The sequence below is a fragment of the Clinocottus analis genome, unplaced genomic scaffold (assembly GCF_023055335.1).
Source record: "Clinocottus analis isolate CAN_PGR_092001 unplaced genomic scaffold, fCliAna1.0.p SCAF_22, whole genome shotgun sequence".
NCBI classification, from domain to species: domain Eukaryota; kingdom Metazoa; phylum Chordata; class Actinopteri; order Perciformes; family Cottidae; genus Clinocottus; species Clinocottus analis.
In genome coordinates, this window is record NW_027175954.1 from 6,658,906 (window position 1) to 6,676,869 (window position 17,964).

Genomic DNA, 17,964 nt, shown 5'->3' on the forward strand with positions numbered 1-17,964 from the left:
ATCTTAAGAACCTATTCTACTTTTTCTGTGTTGGTAGTTTTATTATGAAAAGCTACTTTGGATTCCGGTGTAAATAAACCCTTTTTACATTTGTTTGTCTAAATTAACTTAAAGCAATTCAGATAAATAACTAGAATTGAGTTTTACATTTAATACCCAAAAAAATGTTTGAGTGATATAAACTTATGGAAGAGATTTCTGTTAAAGTCTTAAAGCTTCAAGAAACATTTGAGACATAAACAAATATAGAAAATAAATAAAGATTTAAGAACTTACCTGCTGTTGGTTCAATACACTTTAAAGAAGTAAAGTGGCAATACTACTACTATCACATATAAAAGATAATGAACCTTGGTTTGGAACTATATCTCTCCCCCATCTGCTTAGAGAGGAAATCCACTCTAAAATACAACTAACATGTTAGGTTAATTATATATTTTTCATTATGGGTCACTACACCAATTTTATAATAAAAATATTAAAAGGTCGATGATACCCAGGACAAGTTTAACACCACAGCCATGTTTGTGATTGGTTGTTGTTTATTTGGGTTTGAATCAGCTAAAGGAACAAATGTTCAGGACGTGAGTATAGCTTAACATTAGCATTAACATTGGCCTCTATTGACAGCCAGTGGTCATAGCTAGTATGGACTAACATGGATCTGACTGATAACTCCTCCTCTGAGAAAACATTTTTGATATTGCTGTTTATTTATTCAATCTTGTTTTCATGTCTCACATAAGCAGACCTAATACTTCGTATAAATGCAGGTAACTCACTTTTTACTGTGGCAGTACACACTTGCTCAATATGTTTTTAGAATAGCAAAATAATAAATCCTGCATTCGGTTGGATTTCACTTAGTTGATCTTGGAAGTAAAACTGCAAAATATCTTTTGAGGACAGAGATCATGGTTCCAAACCTTGTACATTTAATATTAAAGGTGAAGTGGTGGAAAAGCTGTGAAAACGAACAAGCATAACGATCCAGAAACAGAAAGTTATACTGTTCAGTGACAGTATTAACCTTCAGCAATTTATCATCTTATACTATGAAGAGCAAACCGTATTAAAAATAGTCAAATCTTAAAACAGATATTGCTGAAGGTTGAGTGAATGTGAGTAAATTCTGTGTGAAAGCGTGAGGCAGTGAGAAAGATGAAGGAGTCACTCAAAAGGTAGTGATACACGAGTTCAGGAAAAAGAAGCTCATGACACACACACAGGAAGTTCACAAGTAGAGCGAAAGAGAAATTTAATATCACGATTGTGCTGAGAAGAAGTGCAAATATGTTTGAAAGACAGAGATATATAAACACAAACCATTGTTTTCATTGTTTTCATTTTGAGTTGCTCCTGGCAATGTGAATAAATATCTAACTCAAATCTCTGTGATAATTCATGTTTGACAGGAGGAGGATACAGAATGTCTGATGATTTTACCGACAGATAAATAACTGTCAATAAACGACAATTGCAGAAAATACATCCACATAAAAAACATTTAAAGTCATTAGTGTTAATAATCACAACTAAGTTAGTGCTTTTAGCTGTTGTGATGCCATTTAAGTTTGGAATGAGACTGAAGGAATTGCAAATTGGATGCATTCAAAAAGAGAAGTGCATCGACAGTTTCTCCCCAGACATGTTAAATGATCAACAATATTCCGAAATATAATTGGGAGTAATTGTTTTCTCAGATGGCATGAAAAGTAGTTTTTAATTAATGTAATAAACAAATGTATTAATACATGTTATTGCTGTGTTGCTTTTGGGGTATAAGTGCATATAATCTTTACAACAAAAAAAAACAATGGAAGAAAGAAAAACTCAAAGAGACGTCAGTTTAACAAGGCTCTCTGCACACAATATTGCACATGTAATAGCACTTCCTGAGAATAACTCAACATTATCTAGTCTCACATTTACTTTTTCAAGCACGCATGCACCTCCTAAGTTTGAGGAAGATGAATTATATAATAAATTATTAATTAATGTATTTTATATTCTATTGATTTATAATATTATGCTAACTTTGCTGTACATTCAACATGTTTCCTCACATTGCCAGCTGAATATATATTTATAGATGCATACTGTCAATTATTTTGGACATGACGTACATTTAGACTGTCTGTCATGTCCACCTGTTAAGTAAGACATTTATGATGATAACACATTACACATGTTATTGTGTTCTATCGTCTCAACGGTGACTACACCAAAGCATGACCATATACAGTATTAGAGCTACTGAAGCGCAGCAACAGGTCTCCACTGTTTGCTTGTCACCACTGGCTTCTTGGCAGAAAACTTTGGGCGAGGTGCCATTTGACGTGCGCCTCTAGCAATAAGAGATGCAGGAGAAAAAGCTGAAGCAATGCTTTCACCAATAGATGAATGCTGGGAGGATGCGCTTGCAGGTCGGGCACTTGGTGCTTGCTTGTTGGTTATGTGATGGGCTGTAGGTGTGATAGTGTGCTTTTTATCCAAGCGCTTGTCGGTTGCAAGAGGCTCAACTGATCTTGTGCTTTGGCGGGCAGAATAATTTGGAGAACTTACCGGTACAGGAGACTTAACAGGAACTTCTGCCTTGCTTTGAACAACAAGCTCAGAGGCGTTATAATGAGACTGAGAAAGGCCAGATCTAAGTTTAAGGCTTTTGGTGGCCTCAAACTTTGATGCTGGAGTTGGTTTAGGGCTGGGGCTTTTGGCCTCAGGTACTGCCTCATACTTGAATAGTGAAGAGTCCAATTGATAAGGCTGATGTTTCATAATATCTAAGGGGTTGAGGTGCTTTGGGGCTGCTTTAGGTTTCTCTTTGCTTTTAGGTTTGATTTTGGGGCTTGTGGAAGGGGGTTGCTTGGCTGCTGATGGAGGATAGAAAGGAGCCAGAAGGGGATTGTATGATGAAGGAGGTGGGGCACGGACAATGGAAGAATATCTCCAGGAGTTAGGGAGTGATGGGGTTGGGGAGGTGTCTCTTGTTTTGTTAGCGTGCACCGTTTCACCATCGACAATAAACTTCTCCATACGGGACTGTCTTTTGGCAAACAACTCTGCACCTTTTCCGGCCATAGTTGGACCATCGTTAGCCCGATTACTACCTCTGTCTGAGACTTGACCCCTTGGAGAAGCCTGTGATGCTTTTGATGCATGGACGTTTGACTTCCCTGCTTGAGGTGGGTAAGAGGCAACTGAGTTTGGAGTAGTTTCTAACTTATTCCTTGAGGGTGAGGGTGGCTGACCTTGGCTGTATGTAGGACTGCGGACCTGCATACTCACTGGGGATTGTGATGGCTGCTGACTCCAGCTATTTGTTGTTGGCTGAAGATGAAGCTGAGAAGAGGCGTTGACAGGAGCCCAGGCATTGGCAGGTGTTTGAAGTGTTGCAGGAGTTTGATTTGGTGCCCAATGGTTGGCCATCTGTTGAGTTTGAGCCCAATCTTGCTGACTATGAGACCCCACATGACTGTGAGCGGGTAGTGAAACTGGACTTCTTGGTTGAATATATGGCTCGCCAGAGGGAATCCTACTCATCCAAGGTGGACAGGCTGGGTTGATGGTAGGTTTTGGGGCAACTGGAGGGGGATTCTTGAGTTTTATTGTTCTGGGTTGCATGAAGTTACAAGCTTCAGCACCGAGACTAAAAAAGTCTTCCTCTGACTCAATAAAAGATCTCCTATCCGCTTTGTTTTGAAGGTGATTACCTGATTTTTGTGCCACCATTGTTGACTGTTTATTAGTGACTCTCCTTCTAGACTCTGGAAGGATGCCGGTCTTTATTGCTGGCATAGATATTCGCTCATCTCTTGAGGCTATGATCTCTCCAGTAGGGGACCAAACTTGCGGGTTAGTGTTAATTGGCACAGGTACTCTAAACCTTGGTTCTTGCTTCTTTGTCACTGGCACGACGCCACCGGGCATGACAGAACCAGTTGTGCTTACGGGAAATCCTAGGAAAGGCTTCGCAGTTCTGTTTGGTACTAATGGTTTTGGCACATTGGATAGGTGGTTCATCTGTTGAATACTTTCTTGGTATTCTTCGTGCTGCCTACGAGTTGCATCTGTGTAGTTGGCCAGATCAGTATGCTCGTACATTTCCTCAGCATCATAAACATTCTGGGCTTCTGTACATTCGGGTTCTTGTAATATCTCCACAGGTAATCCTTTATTCCTTAGGTCTTCACGCTCTGACACAATTTCATCCATGCGTTTGCGGCGTTGAGCAAACATCATAACACCCTTGCCTTTTGTATCTGGTAGTTGTTCCATTTCTTTACCACTTCCCCAATCCAGACTTAGACGGTGCTGCTGATAAACAGAATACTCCTCTTCTAAATCAGATTCACTTGTTGCCACAAAAGTATAACCAGTTGATCTGACTTCAGTTTGCTCCTCTATTAGTTCTTCGCTGTCAAGCTCTTTCTCCCCAGTCCCATAACTCACAAGTGTATACTTCTTGACCCTCTGGCGGCGTTTTTTAAACAACAAGGCTCCCTTATTTTGAGGGTTGGGTGCATCCGTTAGAAGCCGAGCGATACGCTTACATTTGGACTTGGTCTCCTTTACGTGTCTTTCTGATTGGCTCTCGTTGTGACTGAGCCCTGAGGCAAAGGAGAGAAAGGGACAATGAGAAGAAAATAAAAGGGAGGTGAGGAAGATGCCAAACATATACTTGTTTCATTTTCATATTTTGTTAGTCTGTCATTTAAATTATGAAGCTACATTATTTAATTGATCAATGCGCATAAAAGTAAAATAATTGACTAATGTTTAATATTTGGGTGTTTTTTTAAGCAACCACACAAATATAGAAGTAAGAACTATCTTAAAATTACCCCTGCTGAAACCAGCACACTAATAAAAGCATCATATTCACTTACAGCTACTTTAGGGGTCTATGAGGCAAGAAAAATGAGGAGCTCATTTTCCATTGCCGTCAAGTCTTATGGTTGGGAAAGAGATCGGGTGACAGGCCCGGGGTGACACATGCTAGTGTCTGTCAAATTTGTTTCTGCCAGCCTCATCATATGGTCATATTTTATTCTTAACTCACTCAGACTTTTAAAGCCATGGGAATTCTTGATGTAAGTATACCTCAAATAGACCCCATGCTAAAGCACGAAAATAACCAGCACTCACAGGGCTTTGCACAATATAAAATTAAGTCATCAAATAACACCAACAATAATTACAGGCAGGTAATAATAACATGTAATTTAAGATCCTTATCAAAAGTTCATTCATGCCTCTGGTCAAGCAAACACAAAATAATCTAAATCTTAATAAGTTTGAAATTTTGAAATGAAGAAAAAAAAAACATTATTTAATACGCTGTACAGTTTGCACTACTAGTTCATATGTCTAACAAGTGAGGGTAGAAGACATACACTTACGTGTGGACCTTGCCCTCTGCCTGTCCGGTCTGCAGAGATCTGTGTCAGACTCCGAGTTCCACTTCTCTGCCTGCTCAGCAGCCTTGTCTGAAATTCCAAAGAAGAGAGAAGCAGGAGGTGCTTCACTACTCCCTCCTTCCTCTGAAGAATCAACCCTCCTGTTCACAGTCCCTAGGGCCTGCCTGCTGCTGGCTGCCAGGGGCTTCTCTGTGGTTAGGGTCAAAGCCAGGGTCATGTCAGCTTCACGGCAAAGAGAGGAGGAAGAAGACCGCGAATGCGGCCGTGATGTTTGGCTGGCATGAGGCTCAAAGTTGGAGCGCTCTTGTTGTGGGGACAGTGATGTTGGTGAGGTTTGGATTTGAGGAGACGCTGAAATGGACTCTCCTGATTCACTAAGGTACATGTCATCCTCTTCTTGGTATGAAACCTCCTCTTCACTTCCACAAAGTTCAGGCATGGACTGTTGCTCACCTGCAGATTCCCAGTCTTGTGATGGAAGGCGTGCTGGGGCATCGAGATCAGAATTCAGGATGTGATCAGGAAGAGGGTCTGGGTAGTCTTCATCACTGGCATTATCACACAGTTCCTCAGAACCATCTGAACCAGGCCAAGAAACCAAGTTATCATTGTTGTCTGGGTCTTCAGCTTCTGGTTCCATCTCTAGTTTGGTTTCACAATGTCCTTAGTATCAGCAATAACACCTTCATTCAGACAAAAACAAACAAGACAAGAAGCCTTTTGAAAATATTTTTAAATTTTAGCACACATTTAATTTTACATGTCATCTATAAAATATCCCTGAATTTCCACCTGGACTGCATGGAAGTACTTGCTTTAAGGATTTGCTAAAGTTAGTGTTGAGGGTCTTATATAAATAATCAAATTCTAACAATTATGACTATAAACTTAATAAAGAGATGGAAGCATTACTACAGTTTGTAATATTTCAAACTAACATGTAGTTGTCTGAATTATTCCTATCCTCAATAGGAAGTGCAGCTTTTCTTTGGCAGTTACATCGGGGCTGCCATCGCTCTACATGGAATGGTATGTAATATCAAGGGGAAAACTGCATTCACATCCAAGAGGATAAGCAAAACAATTGGGAGGCTGTTTTCAAAACTCCTGTTTATACAATGAGGTTTCTTCCCTTTCACTGTTCTCATCAACAGCTTTGCAATCAGCATCTCCATTTAAGAACGAAATATGAGAGACTATTTGTTTTAAAGTATAAATACTATAAGCCTCCTATTCACTTAATTAAAATCAGTGTTTGTGTTGTTACTCAAGGTCAATCATACCAACAGTTAATCAAATATGTATTCAGAGGTATTTCAAAAAAATATATTCAAAATATAGTTATTGTAGCAAAATCAATCCTGGAAAAGTATTCAGATTAAGCTAACCAGTGCAAAACAGTTGCTGTCAATCATTTTAACAAAAACTGACATTAAATAAAGAGGTTTTGCTGCTTACACCCATTTCAGGTTAGTATATGGATATGAACAGAAATGATTGTCTTCATAACCTAATATGAAACTGTAAAATTCACATTTGACATTATGCTGTTTATGTTAATGCCTACTGGATGACAATCTGCAGACCAGGGTTCAAAACAAAGAATGTTTCAGCGTACTGCTACAAGATAGACAACTGTAGAGAATCCGAAACATGAAGGATGTACTGCAAACACAAACAACAAAGCCCTTTATTTTGCAAACATAGAGCCTGATATGGAGCAGAAGGTGGCGCCATAACACTGAGGATGATGTTGTGAAGAATCACCTCCTGATCACCAGATAAAAACTAAAAACTCCTTTTTTATTTTACACACGTATTTCATCTTTTCATAGTATTGATACAGATACTGTGTAAGACAAAAAAGAAAGTCAGAGGCTATAATGCACAAGTGCATCCATTCTTCAGTGCCAGAGTAACTTTGTGGAGATTGAGACTGATTTCTGTATGTCACTGCTGTGGAGACACCGTTGTCCTCCCTTCAATAGATACCAGTAACATTCAACCTTATCAGCTAAAGCTAAACTTGTTTTAAGGTCAATAAAGTGGCACAATTTTATAAAATGCTAAATTACTTTTTGTTTGACGCAGTTGCAGATGCACACATCTAACTGAATCAATAAGCTAATTTGTTGAGCCAAAAACTGAAGACACTCAGAAAATAAATATACTGAAATCCTTACAAGAAAAAAAAGTACTCAATAGCCTTAGTTTCTATGTCTTAAGGCATGAGAGCATCCTGTACTTGATGCAAAGTTACAAAACACAAGTGTGGGAGATTACAGGCTGATGATTTGCTATTATTAGATCCTTGGAAAAAGTTGTAGAGGTTTGTCCTGAAGGTGGAGCTAGAGGGAACAGAATTTCAAATCAAAAGGGTCTTCCCCATTGAGCACGGAGGTCTTGAAGTTTAATATGAATCTGCTTACTGCAAGATTAAGAGTTGACACTTGGTCCTGAGTGTTGCTCTTCACAGAAAAGTACAAACTGTTCAAAACAATGCTTGACTTTTTATGTTAATTTTTTTTTTGAGAGAACATTACCTCACGATAGCACTAGAGGTCAAGTAAAGGTCAACATGAAGATTTCGGTGGACCAATAAATATCCATAAATGTCACATTAAGAATAGGTTTTGGGAACAAAGCATTAAGAAAGTGGTGAGCCAGCAGAATCAGTTATCTACATCCACACTTCAGAACATCTGTAGTTCACAAATGTTCACCTGTTCAATTGAGTGAATGTCTTTGGTTTACACATTTAGAGAAGCACCAAGTCCACTGACAGAGAATCTTCACTGTTAACAAGCCTTTTAAGATCGTGGATGTCCTTTTTAATGTTGTCCGAAGATGTGATATGATTTTAAATCAAATCAAAGTTTAAATTCAGTTTATTGCTCATGCTCTGTTCTGTCTAGGAATAAAACAATTCATGTAGCAACAAAAGAGTACAAAAGAGTATAACTGTTTCATGAAGCCGATCATTTCCAATCGCACATTTAAATGTCAATGTTAAACAGATTAAGTTTACAACCAATTTATAATATGGTATACTTATTACATACAGTCTCTTCTAGATCAGATGTTGGCAGACTTTGTTTTTGTAATGGTAATTTACTCCTGATAAGTTTATGAGGATTTACTCTAAAAACAGATTGCATCCATATAAACAGGAGAGAAGGACTTTGTAGCTGTTGCTCTACTGCATCAGGAGTGAGTGAACATCATGCATGACAAAAAGAATAATCGAAAATTAATTTTACAAAGACAGTTCTATGCGTCAGTGCACACATATATTTCATGCACACATTTATTTGCAGAATATGGCATGGCTTTGTAACTGTATTGAAGGTTGTTAAAGACTCAGGTAAATTGCATTAGATATAACCTTTCTTTCATCTATAATGTTATCAAGAGGCCCTATAACACGTTTAACTCCAGGATTATTAAAAGAAACAGACTAATGGAGACTTTGTCTTCTGCCAAAGCTTCTCTTCACACTTGGTTCCACTTCGTTTTAACACTCAACCATCATCAAGCCTTACTTTGGTGCTAAAGGAGTTTCTGTTTCCTAGTATGGCAGTAACTTCAGCATGTTGACTCTTTGCCATGGAAACAGGGAGTCAGCATCCTTGACTAACGACTGAACTCTTGGTCTTGGGGATGACCCCTGCGAGGATTGAGCTTCAGCAGATTACATGTTTCCACACAATTAGACCCCCTTACTGCAACCGCTAATGAGAAACATGCACCTGTTAAACAGCCACAAAACCCTTTTTAGTACTCCCATCAGGGGTCTTACAATTAACAGAAAAACAATCAAGTAAAAATACAGCTTGGATTGGTATTTATTAATATAGATGTTGTGATCACTAAGTACACTAAAACTGACTGAATTATATTGAAACATGAAAACATCGGTGCAGTAGTGATAAGAGAGCTGTATCTTACTGTTAAATAGTGTTGTGTTCAGCAGAGAGCAATAAAATCTCAATGCAAAGAATAAAACAGAACAGAACAGATATGACTGGTCCTCTATTACGACACATAGATGTCAATCAAAGACCAAAGCAGACAGACTATGAGATAATCTCATTAAATTAAATTCTCAACAGTAGGGTTAATGAAAGATAAATAGAAAGACGGTATAAAAAGATGGAATGTGGATCAAGGAATTACTCGTGAAACATCAGCCATTACTTACAGTAATCATCCCTGAAGGTGCCGTAAAAGACCAAACGTTTGTCCGAAGAACAAAATGCCTCATCAGTCGACATCCAGCTTCGTAGAATTCACATCCCGCTGGCTTCTGTGCACGTCCGCAGAATTGACAATCTGAGCACTTGTTGTGGAGTGCAGATGTTCAGGTTCAGGTCCTGCCACCTTGCTCGTTGTGTAGCCTTGCTCATTCATGTATGCTGCCGTATTTAAAGAGAGAGAAGAAAAGGTGTTCCTGCCCCCAACCCCTTTCAGACACAGATCTGTTAGAATCTTTCTGCTACAGCACTTCAACATAATGAACTTGTCTCAGAAAACATTACTTATTTTTATATTTGAAATGGGCCTTTAACTTGTTATCAGTTCATGTGTCAGGCTTTAAATAATGCTTTTGTTGGGTAACTACTGAAAGAAATACAAATATATTAACAAACTGCCGTTTGTAAAATGAACACAGACATGTTGCATTAATGAGCATTTGCCCATAGCTGTCAATTAGATTAAGAAATAGAGCATCACATTAAAAAGCTGCTGGTACAGAAAATAGATGAGGTAAGATTGTTGTTCTTTGACAGGATGCCCGTACATGGAACTAAATCTGTGTTTGAAAATGTGATTTACAGAAGTAATATGGGAATGGAGAAACTACTCTACAGCTGCAGTACAGACACCAATACTAGTAATATCAATGTTTTGTTTATTTCCTTTGCGGTTAATGCTTCCATGCATTTTCTTTTTTTTTTTTAAATGACCTTATGACCCTGTTTTGGAGTTGATGGTCGTCCCATAATATAAAAGTGTGTTGCAAATCTGACATGCTGCATTGCTATCGAGTGCTTGTATTTGTGTCACATCCAATTTTCTTTCTTTGTACAGTGCGTATTGTTGCTCTCTTTTTTTCTGGGCATAATGTAAACTAACATGAAGTGTTGCTTTTGTTTAGTTACAAACAAAAATGTATGCTAAATCAGGGTTGTCAAAAAATGTATTGTCATTAATATTTTTGTAATGTAAGAAAATTGTTGGAAATGCTGATGACAATTTAAAAAATTAAACTTTAAAAATGGAAGTGAATAAGCAACAAGTCATGAGAGACAATGATGTTATCACAGCTCAGTTGTTAGGCACAAAACTGAACGCACAGCTTGCTCTCACAGCTTGCTTTCTAGATGACTTTGCAATTATTGAGCGAAGGTCATCATATGCCATAAGGCATAAACTTAATAATATTTCACCGGGGCAGTTAGAGTTGACATCCATCAACCTGATAACACAGGATGACTGAGTTTCGCAATCTAGCATCCAGTTGGCCTCTAACTGCATTCAGCACTACTGCCATTCTAACTTGATAATAGTAGAGATCTTCACAACTGAGCCAAATACGAAACACATGGCAATTACCTCTACTGACATAATCACTCTTGATTCTTATTCAGGAGTTTTGCCTGGCTGTGGAGACAGATCCGGTTGTGGGTCTTCTCAGTGATGGTATACAACAGTCTCAGGCATGAGGTTACTTCACATTGAAGGCCATCCAGTAATGAAACATATTGGGATGAAAGAGCACTGGGAGACTAAATCATTGTATTTCCCAGGTTGGAAAATTATGAAAATATGTTTCACCTATTAATGACTAAATTGTTTCATGACACTTGTTATTTTAAAGGAAATTATGATTTATCATCAGACATTTAGAATTAAATGAATTATTGAAAACACTGAATTGGAGAAAATAAATACGTAAGAAATAATAGTTAACAGTAAATTAATTTAATCCTTCCACAGGATACCATGGTGGTATGCAAATTACAGTAACTAACTGTTAAGCTGTTTTATTTATGTATCAATATTAAACATTCTGTGGTATTTAAGAGTAAAATTACAGTAACAATGACTAGCAGTGTAAATGCCACAAATCATATTGTATCACAGCATTTTATCCTTGTTTTAAAGTCTCTACTAGATGTCCACCCACACAATTGTTAGACCTCATCCCAGGACAGTGTGGGCATATACAGAGTGGGCATGTGTTTAATCTCCTTGACTGCCCTGCTTGTTATAAAGCATGTGTAATGGTCACTTAAGGATGAATAAAGGAAAAGCAGAGGCATTACTAATTAAATTATGACTGTTGTGACAATGGACAATACATATTTAACTTTAGTTTCACTTCACATTATCTGGTGATGTGCATTCCCTTTGCATTGGTTCTGTGAGACAATGGACAATGCCATATACTTGGAAGAAAACCACTTCAGTATTTTATTTTCTGCAACAATCTGATGCAAAATCCACTCAAAGAAAGAAAGAAAAAATAACTCAACTGTCCTTCTTGTCCTATTGAAAGTAAAATCTGCCCAACTCTTTTAGTTACATATATCTGGCAATGTTGATATATATTAGTGGTCCAGGTTGAATGTTTCCTCTACTACTACTTGTACTACTTCTACTGTAGCCACAGTATACATAATTTAACTCAGATGTATCTATCAACAATACTGACAGGCAGAATGCAAGCACTGGCACACAAGTTTTACGAAGACAACCAAATAATTTGCACTCTTTTGTTTTATCTTTCAACCTCACTTCCTGTCAGTCTCTATTTCCCCACAGAAGCACACACATGATCTAATCACACACTCTATTCAATTAACTGTGCGATTCAGCTTAGCCCTTGGAGTTGAAAAAGGACAGTTTATCCAGGTACGTGAGAGTCTTGCAGACCAACAGTCCACAGTAGGTCTGTAACAGGGAGCATGTTCCACCTGTCTGCCCGAGGTCGGTCCACACTCTCTCTAGTTCATGGCTTTCCATCACTGCTGAGGTAAACAGATGGCGGTAACAGCAGGCGTTGTAGCGGATATGTTTCTCTCCTGAGAACCTGGAGCTGTGGGTTGGTGCTACACCAGCCTTCTGAGCACAAAGGCCAACAAACACATCAGCTGGCACAGGTGCACGGACTGCCGCAGACGCCACATATACTTTTCGGACCACATCCTGAGATAGAACGTAGGCTGTCCCGTCACAGTATTCAGGCAGGTACTTATCAGGATACAACGCTGGGGGCAGGTAACCAAGACTGGAAGGGTCCCGGTCAGGGGAGTCTCGCTGGATTACCCTACCTAAATAAAAGTCCTCAGGATGCCTGTGCAGTCCCAATAGGTAGCCTCCAATGGCAGGAAGGTTCACAAACACAGAATCCTTGGTCAGCAGAACAAAGCGTGCCACAGGACAGAAGGCGATCACCCATCGGAGTGCCAACACTGTCTTTTCTGTTGGGCCACGGAGGGATGAGTCAGCCACAGCATGACCCTGGACCATGTCCCCATGGCGGTCAGACTCTATCATGAGGGCCTTTTGTGCAGCGAAAGTCTCAGTTGATCCTAGGAAGAACAGTATCCGCACTGGGAAACCTTGGATGAGCGTTTGGTTGGCCCACGTCTTCCTGACAGCATCTCTTTGGGTGATATTAGCTGTAGAGCTGAAGACCAGAGTGAGGAGGAAGAGGTCAGAGTTTCTGCAGGCATTAGGATTAGTCAATGGGTAGTCCTGGGAAATGTTCTCCCTGGCGTTGCTCATATCTAGTTTCCTTGCTCTCTCCCTTACATCAACAACTATGCCATCACTGTAGACCCCAGGCGTAGGCTGCAGGAGATACTCCTCGACAAAGTCTGCCCCAAACAACAAGGCATGGAAGAGAAGGATGTTGAATAGGAGGAAACACCACTGGTGGGTTCGGAGCTTGCACAGAGAGCACTAGAGCATGAGAAAGAAAAATACAGAGTATTAATCATCATAAATGTATAGCCAATTGAATTTGCGTTATAATTTATAAGTTGCAAATCATTAATAGTATACCTGCATGACATCTGACTTCACAGCCTTGTTGTTTCTTGTTTGCTATTCACCTCCTGTGACCAGAGGACGTGTCTGTTCAAACAACACTATAGCTGACCGACAGAGTTTCCACTTTCATGAAACTCTAGCAGCATGTAACCCTGCACCCTTACCTCAAGGCACATGCTTCATCAAGAGTTTCCTGCACCATGCTTTAACCATACTGATGGAGAAGAAACTGTTTAATTATACACAAGGACATAAAGGACACCCCAAAACATGTTTTAAGTGTGTAGAAAAGTGTGTTAAACTCTGATTTAGGGCGAAAAACTTCTACAGATGAATATGAAAAACCCTGTCTAGAGTAAGAGCCGACTCAAACATACTGTAAACCTTTCTAATTTGGAACAGTTTATTAATTGAATGCAATTATTTTTTTGCAGAACAGTACCCCATTCAAGTTAAGGTTAAAGGTCAAGCCTCAAGTTCGAAATTAAGTTATATATCTCTTCAGTACAAAATAGGTCAAGCAATACACAAGTGCAGCCTCCCACTCGGTCCAGCAGGTGGCGGTAAAGCGCTACAACGTCGGATGTCAACCGTTGATGTCAACTTCGAAGAAGTTAACGAGTTGCCTAAACAATTGAAAATCATGGCGGCTTCCATTGAGAGTTTACTGGCAGAAATCGCTGGTATTGAAGATCCAATTGACGAGTTACAGAGTTTAAAAACCGCTTTATTATCGATACCTCTGAACGCGTTGAGAGACTCAGTGAGCGGACAACGTTTCAACGTGATATTCTCTCTGCTGCACTCAAATGAGAGGTAGGTTTGACACAGCATACCCACAACGTTCAAAATGTTGGCTGTTGACTGCTGAGTCACTCTCCTGGCAGTATTGATTAATAATGGCATCAACAGTTACTTACTTAATACGTCGATATGCCGATAAGGTAAGATGCAGAGTTAACGTGAGCTGGCAAAGGTTGTATTTCTACCTGATCTAGTTGTTTGTAAGCTAGCTGTCTTACAATGATACAGTGCAGATGTGAACAGAGACGCATGTTCCGTCGTTATGAGAATGAACATCATATTGCGGACTTTATCTGTCACTCAAAATAAATCCTTGCCTGTGCAGATGCAAAGAGAGAATTTCTGCTGCAAAAACTTTTCATCCAATACAAACGTGAAAGAAAAATTGAAGCGTAAACTGCTTAGTCACCGCTTTATTTCAAGGGCTGTGTGCTGGAAGCGGGACAAAGCCAACCAATAAAAACATATCAATGTCCAAATGCGTACAGATTTTCAATTTCACAACAATTCCTCAACATTGATTTTGGTAATTGATACCAAATTACCTATTCACCTATTTGACGCAAATGTGGAAAGTCGCAGCCATAAATAACGTTACTAACGTGAGCTGTGTTCACAGGGAGCAGGTCGAGCTGTGTGTGGAAATCCTTGAACGCATCCTATTGGCCGTGAGCCCTGAGTCCCTGTCCCAGGACTACAGAGTGGAGCTGCAGGCAGGTCTAACCCATCCTAATGAAACGGTTAAGATACTGGCTGTGACACAGGTAACCACTCACTCACTCACTCACACACTTTTAATGACATTCAAACCATTGATCTTGCCAAGTTTTTACTTTTTACTGCCAGATTGGTAGAATGGTGGAGCACCCAGATGCTGCCACTGAAATCCTGAACCACCGTGACATTCTTGGAGCAGTGATCAACTGCATCGGAGAGGACAGCATGGCCGTGGCGAAGCAGGTGATTATGCAAGCATTATAATATCCTGCATAGCATTGTAATAAATCTACAGTGGGTACAGTCATTGTTTTGTTTCTTAGGCCATCAAGTCTCTAGCCAAACTGAGTCACTCCAAGGCTGGGTTAGACATGTTGTTTCAGAGCGACCTGCTGAAAGTTATGAAGGATGTGATGGCCACAAGTGACATAGTCAGATACAGAATATACGAGGTACGTTCAAACCATGTGTCACTTTGTTTTGTTTTTTGTGTGGGATACACAGTTGTTGTTCTTTAAAAGTGTGGAATCGGTGGAAAAGATGATGTTGTTATAATTATAACAAGAAATTGTGAGAGAATGTGAGCACTTAGATTCAGTTATATTAAAGTTTGTCTGCAATGTGTAGTAATATCCCTATGTAAAACAGCTCTCATATTGATTCCCTAATAAAGAGTTTTCTTGCTGTTTGCAGCTGGTGGTAGAAATCTCGTCTGTATCTCCCATTTCCCTCGGTTACTGTGCCAACAGCAGCTTCATTTCTCAACTGCTTGGAGAACTGACAGGAGACGATTTATTGATCAGGTATTAACATTAATTATATAACTTAGACGTTTTGAGGAAATTACAATGTAGTTGCTGCAAATTAAGAGATGCTATATTGTTATGCAAGTGTTGGCACTTCTATCACTATGTTAACTTGTATCTGTCTTTTTCTCCAGAGCCACAGCCATTGAGATGGTGACCACTTTAGCCCTCAGTCAGCATGGCCGGCAGTATCTGTCTCAGCAGGGTATAATGGACAAGCTTTCCAACATGATTAGGGGAGCAGAGACTGACCCCGTTTCCTCCCTCTACCTTCCCGGTGGGTCTCTTTTAAAAAAAACAAAACAGAAATATTATATTCAGGTGGCACTTTACTTCTCCAGTTTGAAATAATACTCATTTTTAGGTTTGGTGAAGTTCTTTGGAAAGCTGGCCGTGATGGACAGCCCACAGCAGGTTTGTGAAACCTACCCAGCCTTCCAGAACAAGGTGTTTGAGATGGCCCTCGACACAGACCCTGCAATGACCGGTGTGGCTCTGGACACTTTAGGACTGCTTGGATCGACTGTGGAGGGCAAGCAGGTCCTTCAAAAAGCAGGTTAGCTTCTTATCTTTGAGATTTTTCCGTAGTTCTCCCAGCTTTTTTAATACAAGCCAAAAGGTGACAAAGGAGCAATGGCTCTATACGAATGTAAATATTTCTTGGAAATAGATGTGTTGGGCTCTTTGTGTGTCCTCAGGAGAAAAGTTCAAGGCCGCGTTGACACGAATGAGCAAGCTTGCCAGCTTTGGAGCTACAGAGCTCAGAGTGCGTAGCTTGGATGCCATATCGCAACTTCTCACACTACAGGTATGTTGGTGTACACATAAGGAACTTTCTTTGCTATAACTTTTTTAATGTCTTTAAAAAAAAATTAAAAAAGACATCTTTTGATGTTTACTGTTGTATCACAGCCAGAGGAGCAGACAGATGATCTCTTGGCCCTCACCGAGTCCTGGTTCCATCTTTTGTCAAACCAGCCCATGGACATGGTCCGTAATATCAGCACTCAGCCGTTCCCAGAGCTGCACTGTGGAGCTCTGCGGATATTCACCGTGAGTCCTCTTTCCTACTACCTTTTATTTTCTACCTGTGTTAATGACCTTTTTATATCCTATGGAGAAAAAAGTAGATATTTTTTGTATGATACCATCAATATTGCTCTAGTAATATTTGTATCTTTATCTGTGTCTGTTTTCTAGGCCATTGCCACTCAGCTGTGGGGTCAGAAGTTAATGATCAGCACTCCCAGTTTCATGGAGTTCGTTTTGGACCGTTCAATGGGTCGGACAAAGGATGCCAAAGATGCTAAGTTTGAGCTGGTGGGGTCACTTGTTGGTTCATCAACAGCAGCAGAGATACTGGGCAGCCAGTATTACATTCGTCTGAAGACTTATCTCAGAGAGGGACCTTACTATGTTACAGCTGTGGCCACAGTCTGCACAGAAGGAGCAGACTGAGTCAAATGTTCAAGGTTCACGTGATACGTTTACACATGTTTTAGCGACTAAGGTTTTACCAATTACTTGAGCGCTAACTGACGAGGCTTACAAGATGTAAACATGTTCCTTCAAATGCCTTCTACATCTACTTCTTCCGCTCTCCAAATCCTTCAGACATTTTTTGTGTCCAAGTTATTTTTGTTTACTAAATAGGATGTTTTTTTGTATTAAAGAGGATGGAGTGTGACAAAATATGTGTGTGTTTACTTCTTGTGTTTGGCACAAGGATCGCAAAATGTTGGCCCTGAAAAAGTGATTTGCAGTTTCAAATTCCACTCCTTGAAGGTTTTTCAAAGCGTAGACTGTATATAAGAAGTGGATCTACTCATCGTGGCCCCACCTATTGGTTTGTGGACTGCCGTTCGCCATCTTGAATTCCGGTTGTCGCCATGTTTTTTCTGCACCAGATGAACGGAAGTTTACATATTTGGAATGCGGCAGAATGAGGTTCTGGTAGCGTCTGCGACCTGTCAATCACAGTAAGCCCGCCCTCAAGCATACCACGGTCTCTCGTCTAGTTTACTCTAAATACATCATTTATTAAAATAACATCGTGCTGTGTTAAAGAAGACTTGAAACTAGCTTTTGAGACCATAAACCTATGTTTACTGAGGTAATGAATTAAGTTAGGAGTTATTTTTTACATAGACTTTTAT

The 17,964-nt window shown here is 39.7% G+C and overlaps 3 protein-coding genes across 3 annotated transcripts; 1 reads left to right on the top strand and 2 right to left on the bottom strand.

The window, feature by feature from the left end:
- Positions 1-1,241: 1,241 nt before the first annotated feature.
- synpo2b (synaptopodin 2b) lies at positions 1,242-6,060 on the bottom strand. Its single transcript, XM_068589343.1, has 2 exons — positions 5,403-6,060; positions 1,242-4,610 (listed from the first exon to the last, which is right to left on the bottom strand). The coding sequence occupies exons 1-2, from the start codon at positions 6,058-6,060 to the stop codon at positions 2,254-2,256; spliced, it is 3,015 nt and encodes a 1,004-aa protein (XP_068445444.1). The 3' UTR covers positions 1,242-2,253.
- A 5,883-nt stretch (positions 6,061-11,943) lies between these two features.
- On the bottom strand, positions 11,944-13,568 carry LOC137793241 (beta-1,3-galactosyltransferase 9). Its single transcript, XM_068589269.1, has 2 exons — positions 13,494-13,568; positions 11,944-13,391 (listed from the first exon to the last, which is right to left on the bottom strand). Exons 1-2 carry the CDS (start codon positions 13,497-13,499, stop codon positions 12,303-12,305), a joined length of 1,095 nt encoding a protein of 364 aa, XP_068445370.1. The 5' UTR covers positions 13,500-13,568; the 3' UTR covers positions 11,944-12,302.
- A 540-nt stretch (positions 13,569-14,108) lies between these two features.
- On the top strand, positions 14,109-17,500 carry psmd5 (proteasome 26S subunit, non-ATPase 5). Its single transcript, XM_068589002.1, has 10 exons — positions 14,109-14,297; positions 14,905-15,049; positions 15,132-15,245; positions 15,326-15,454; positions 15,696-15,805; positions 15,943-16,085; positions 16,173-16,364; positions 16,507-16,616; positions 16,721-16,861; positions 17,009-17,500. The coding sequence occupies exons 1-10, from the start codon at positions 14,125-14,127 to the stop codon at positions 17,264-17,266; spliced, it is 1,515 nt and encodes a 504-aa protein (XP_068445103.1). The 5' UTR covers positions 14,109-14,124; the 3' UTR covers positions 17,267-17,500.
- The last annotated feature ends 464 nt before the right edge of the window (positions 17,501-17,964 follow it).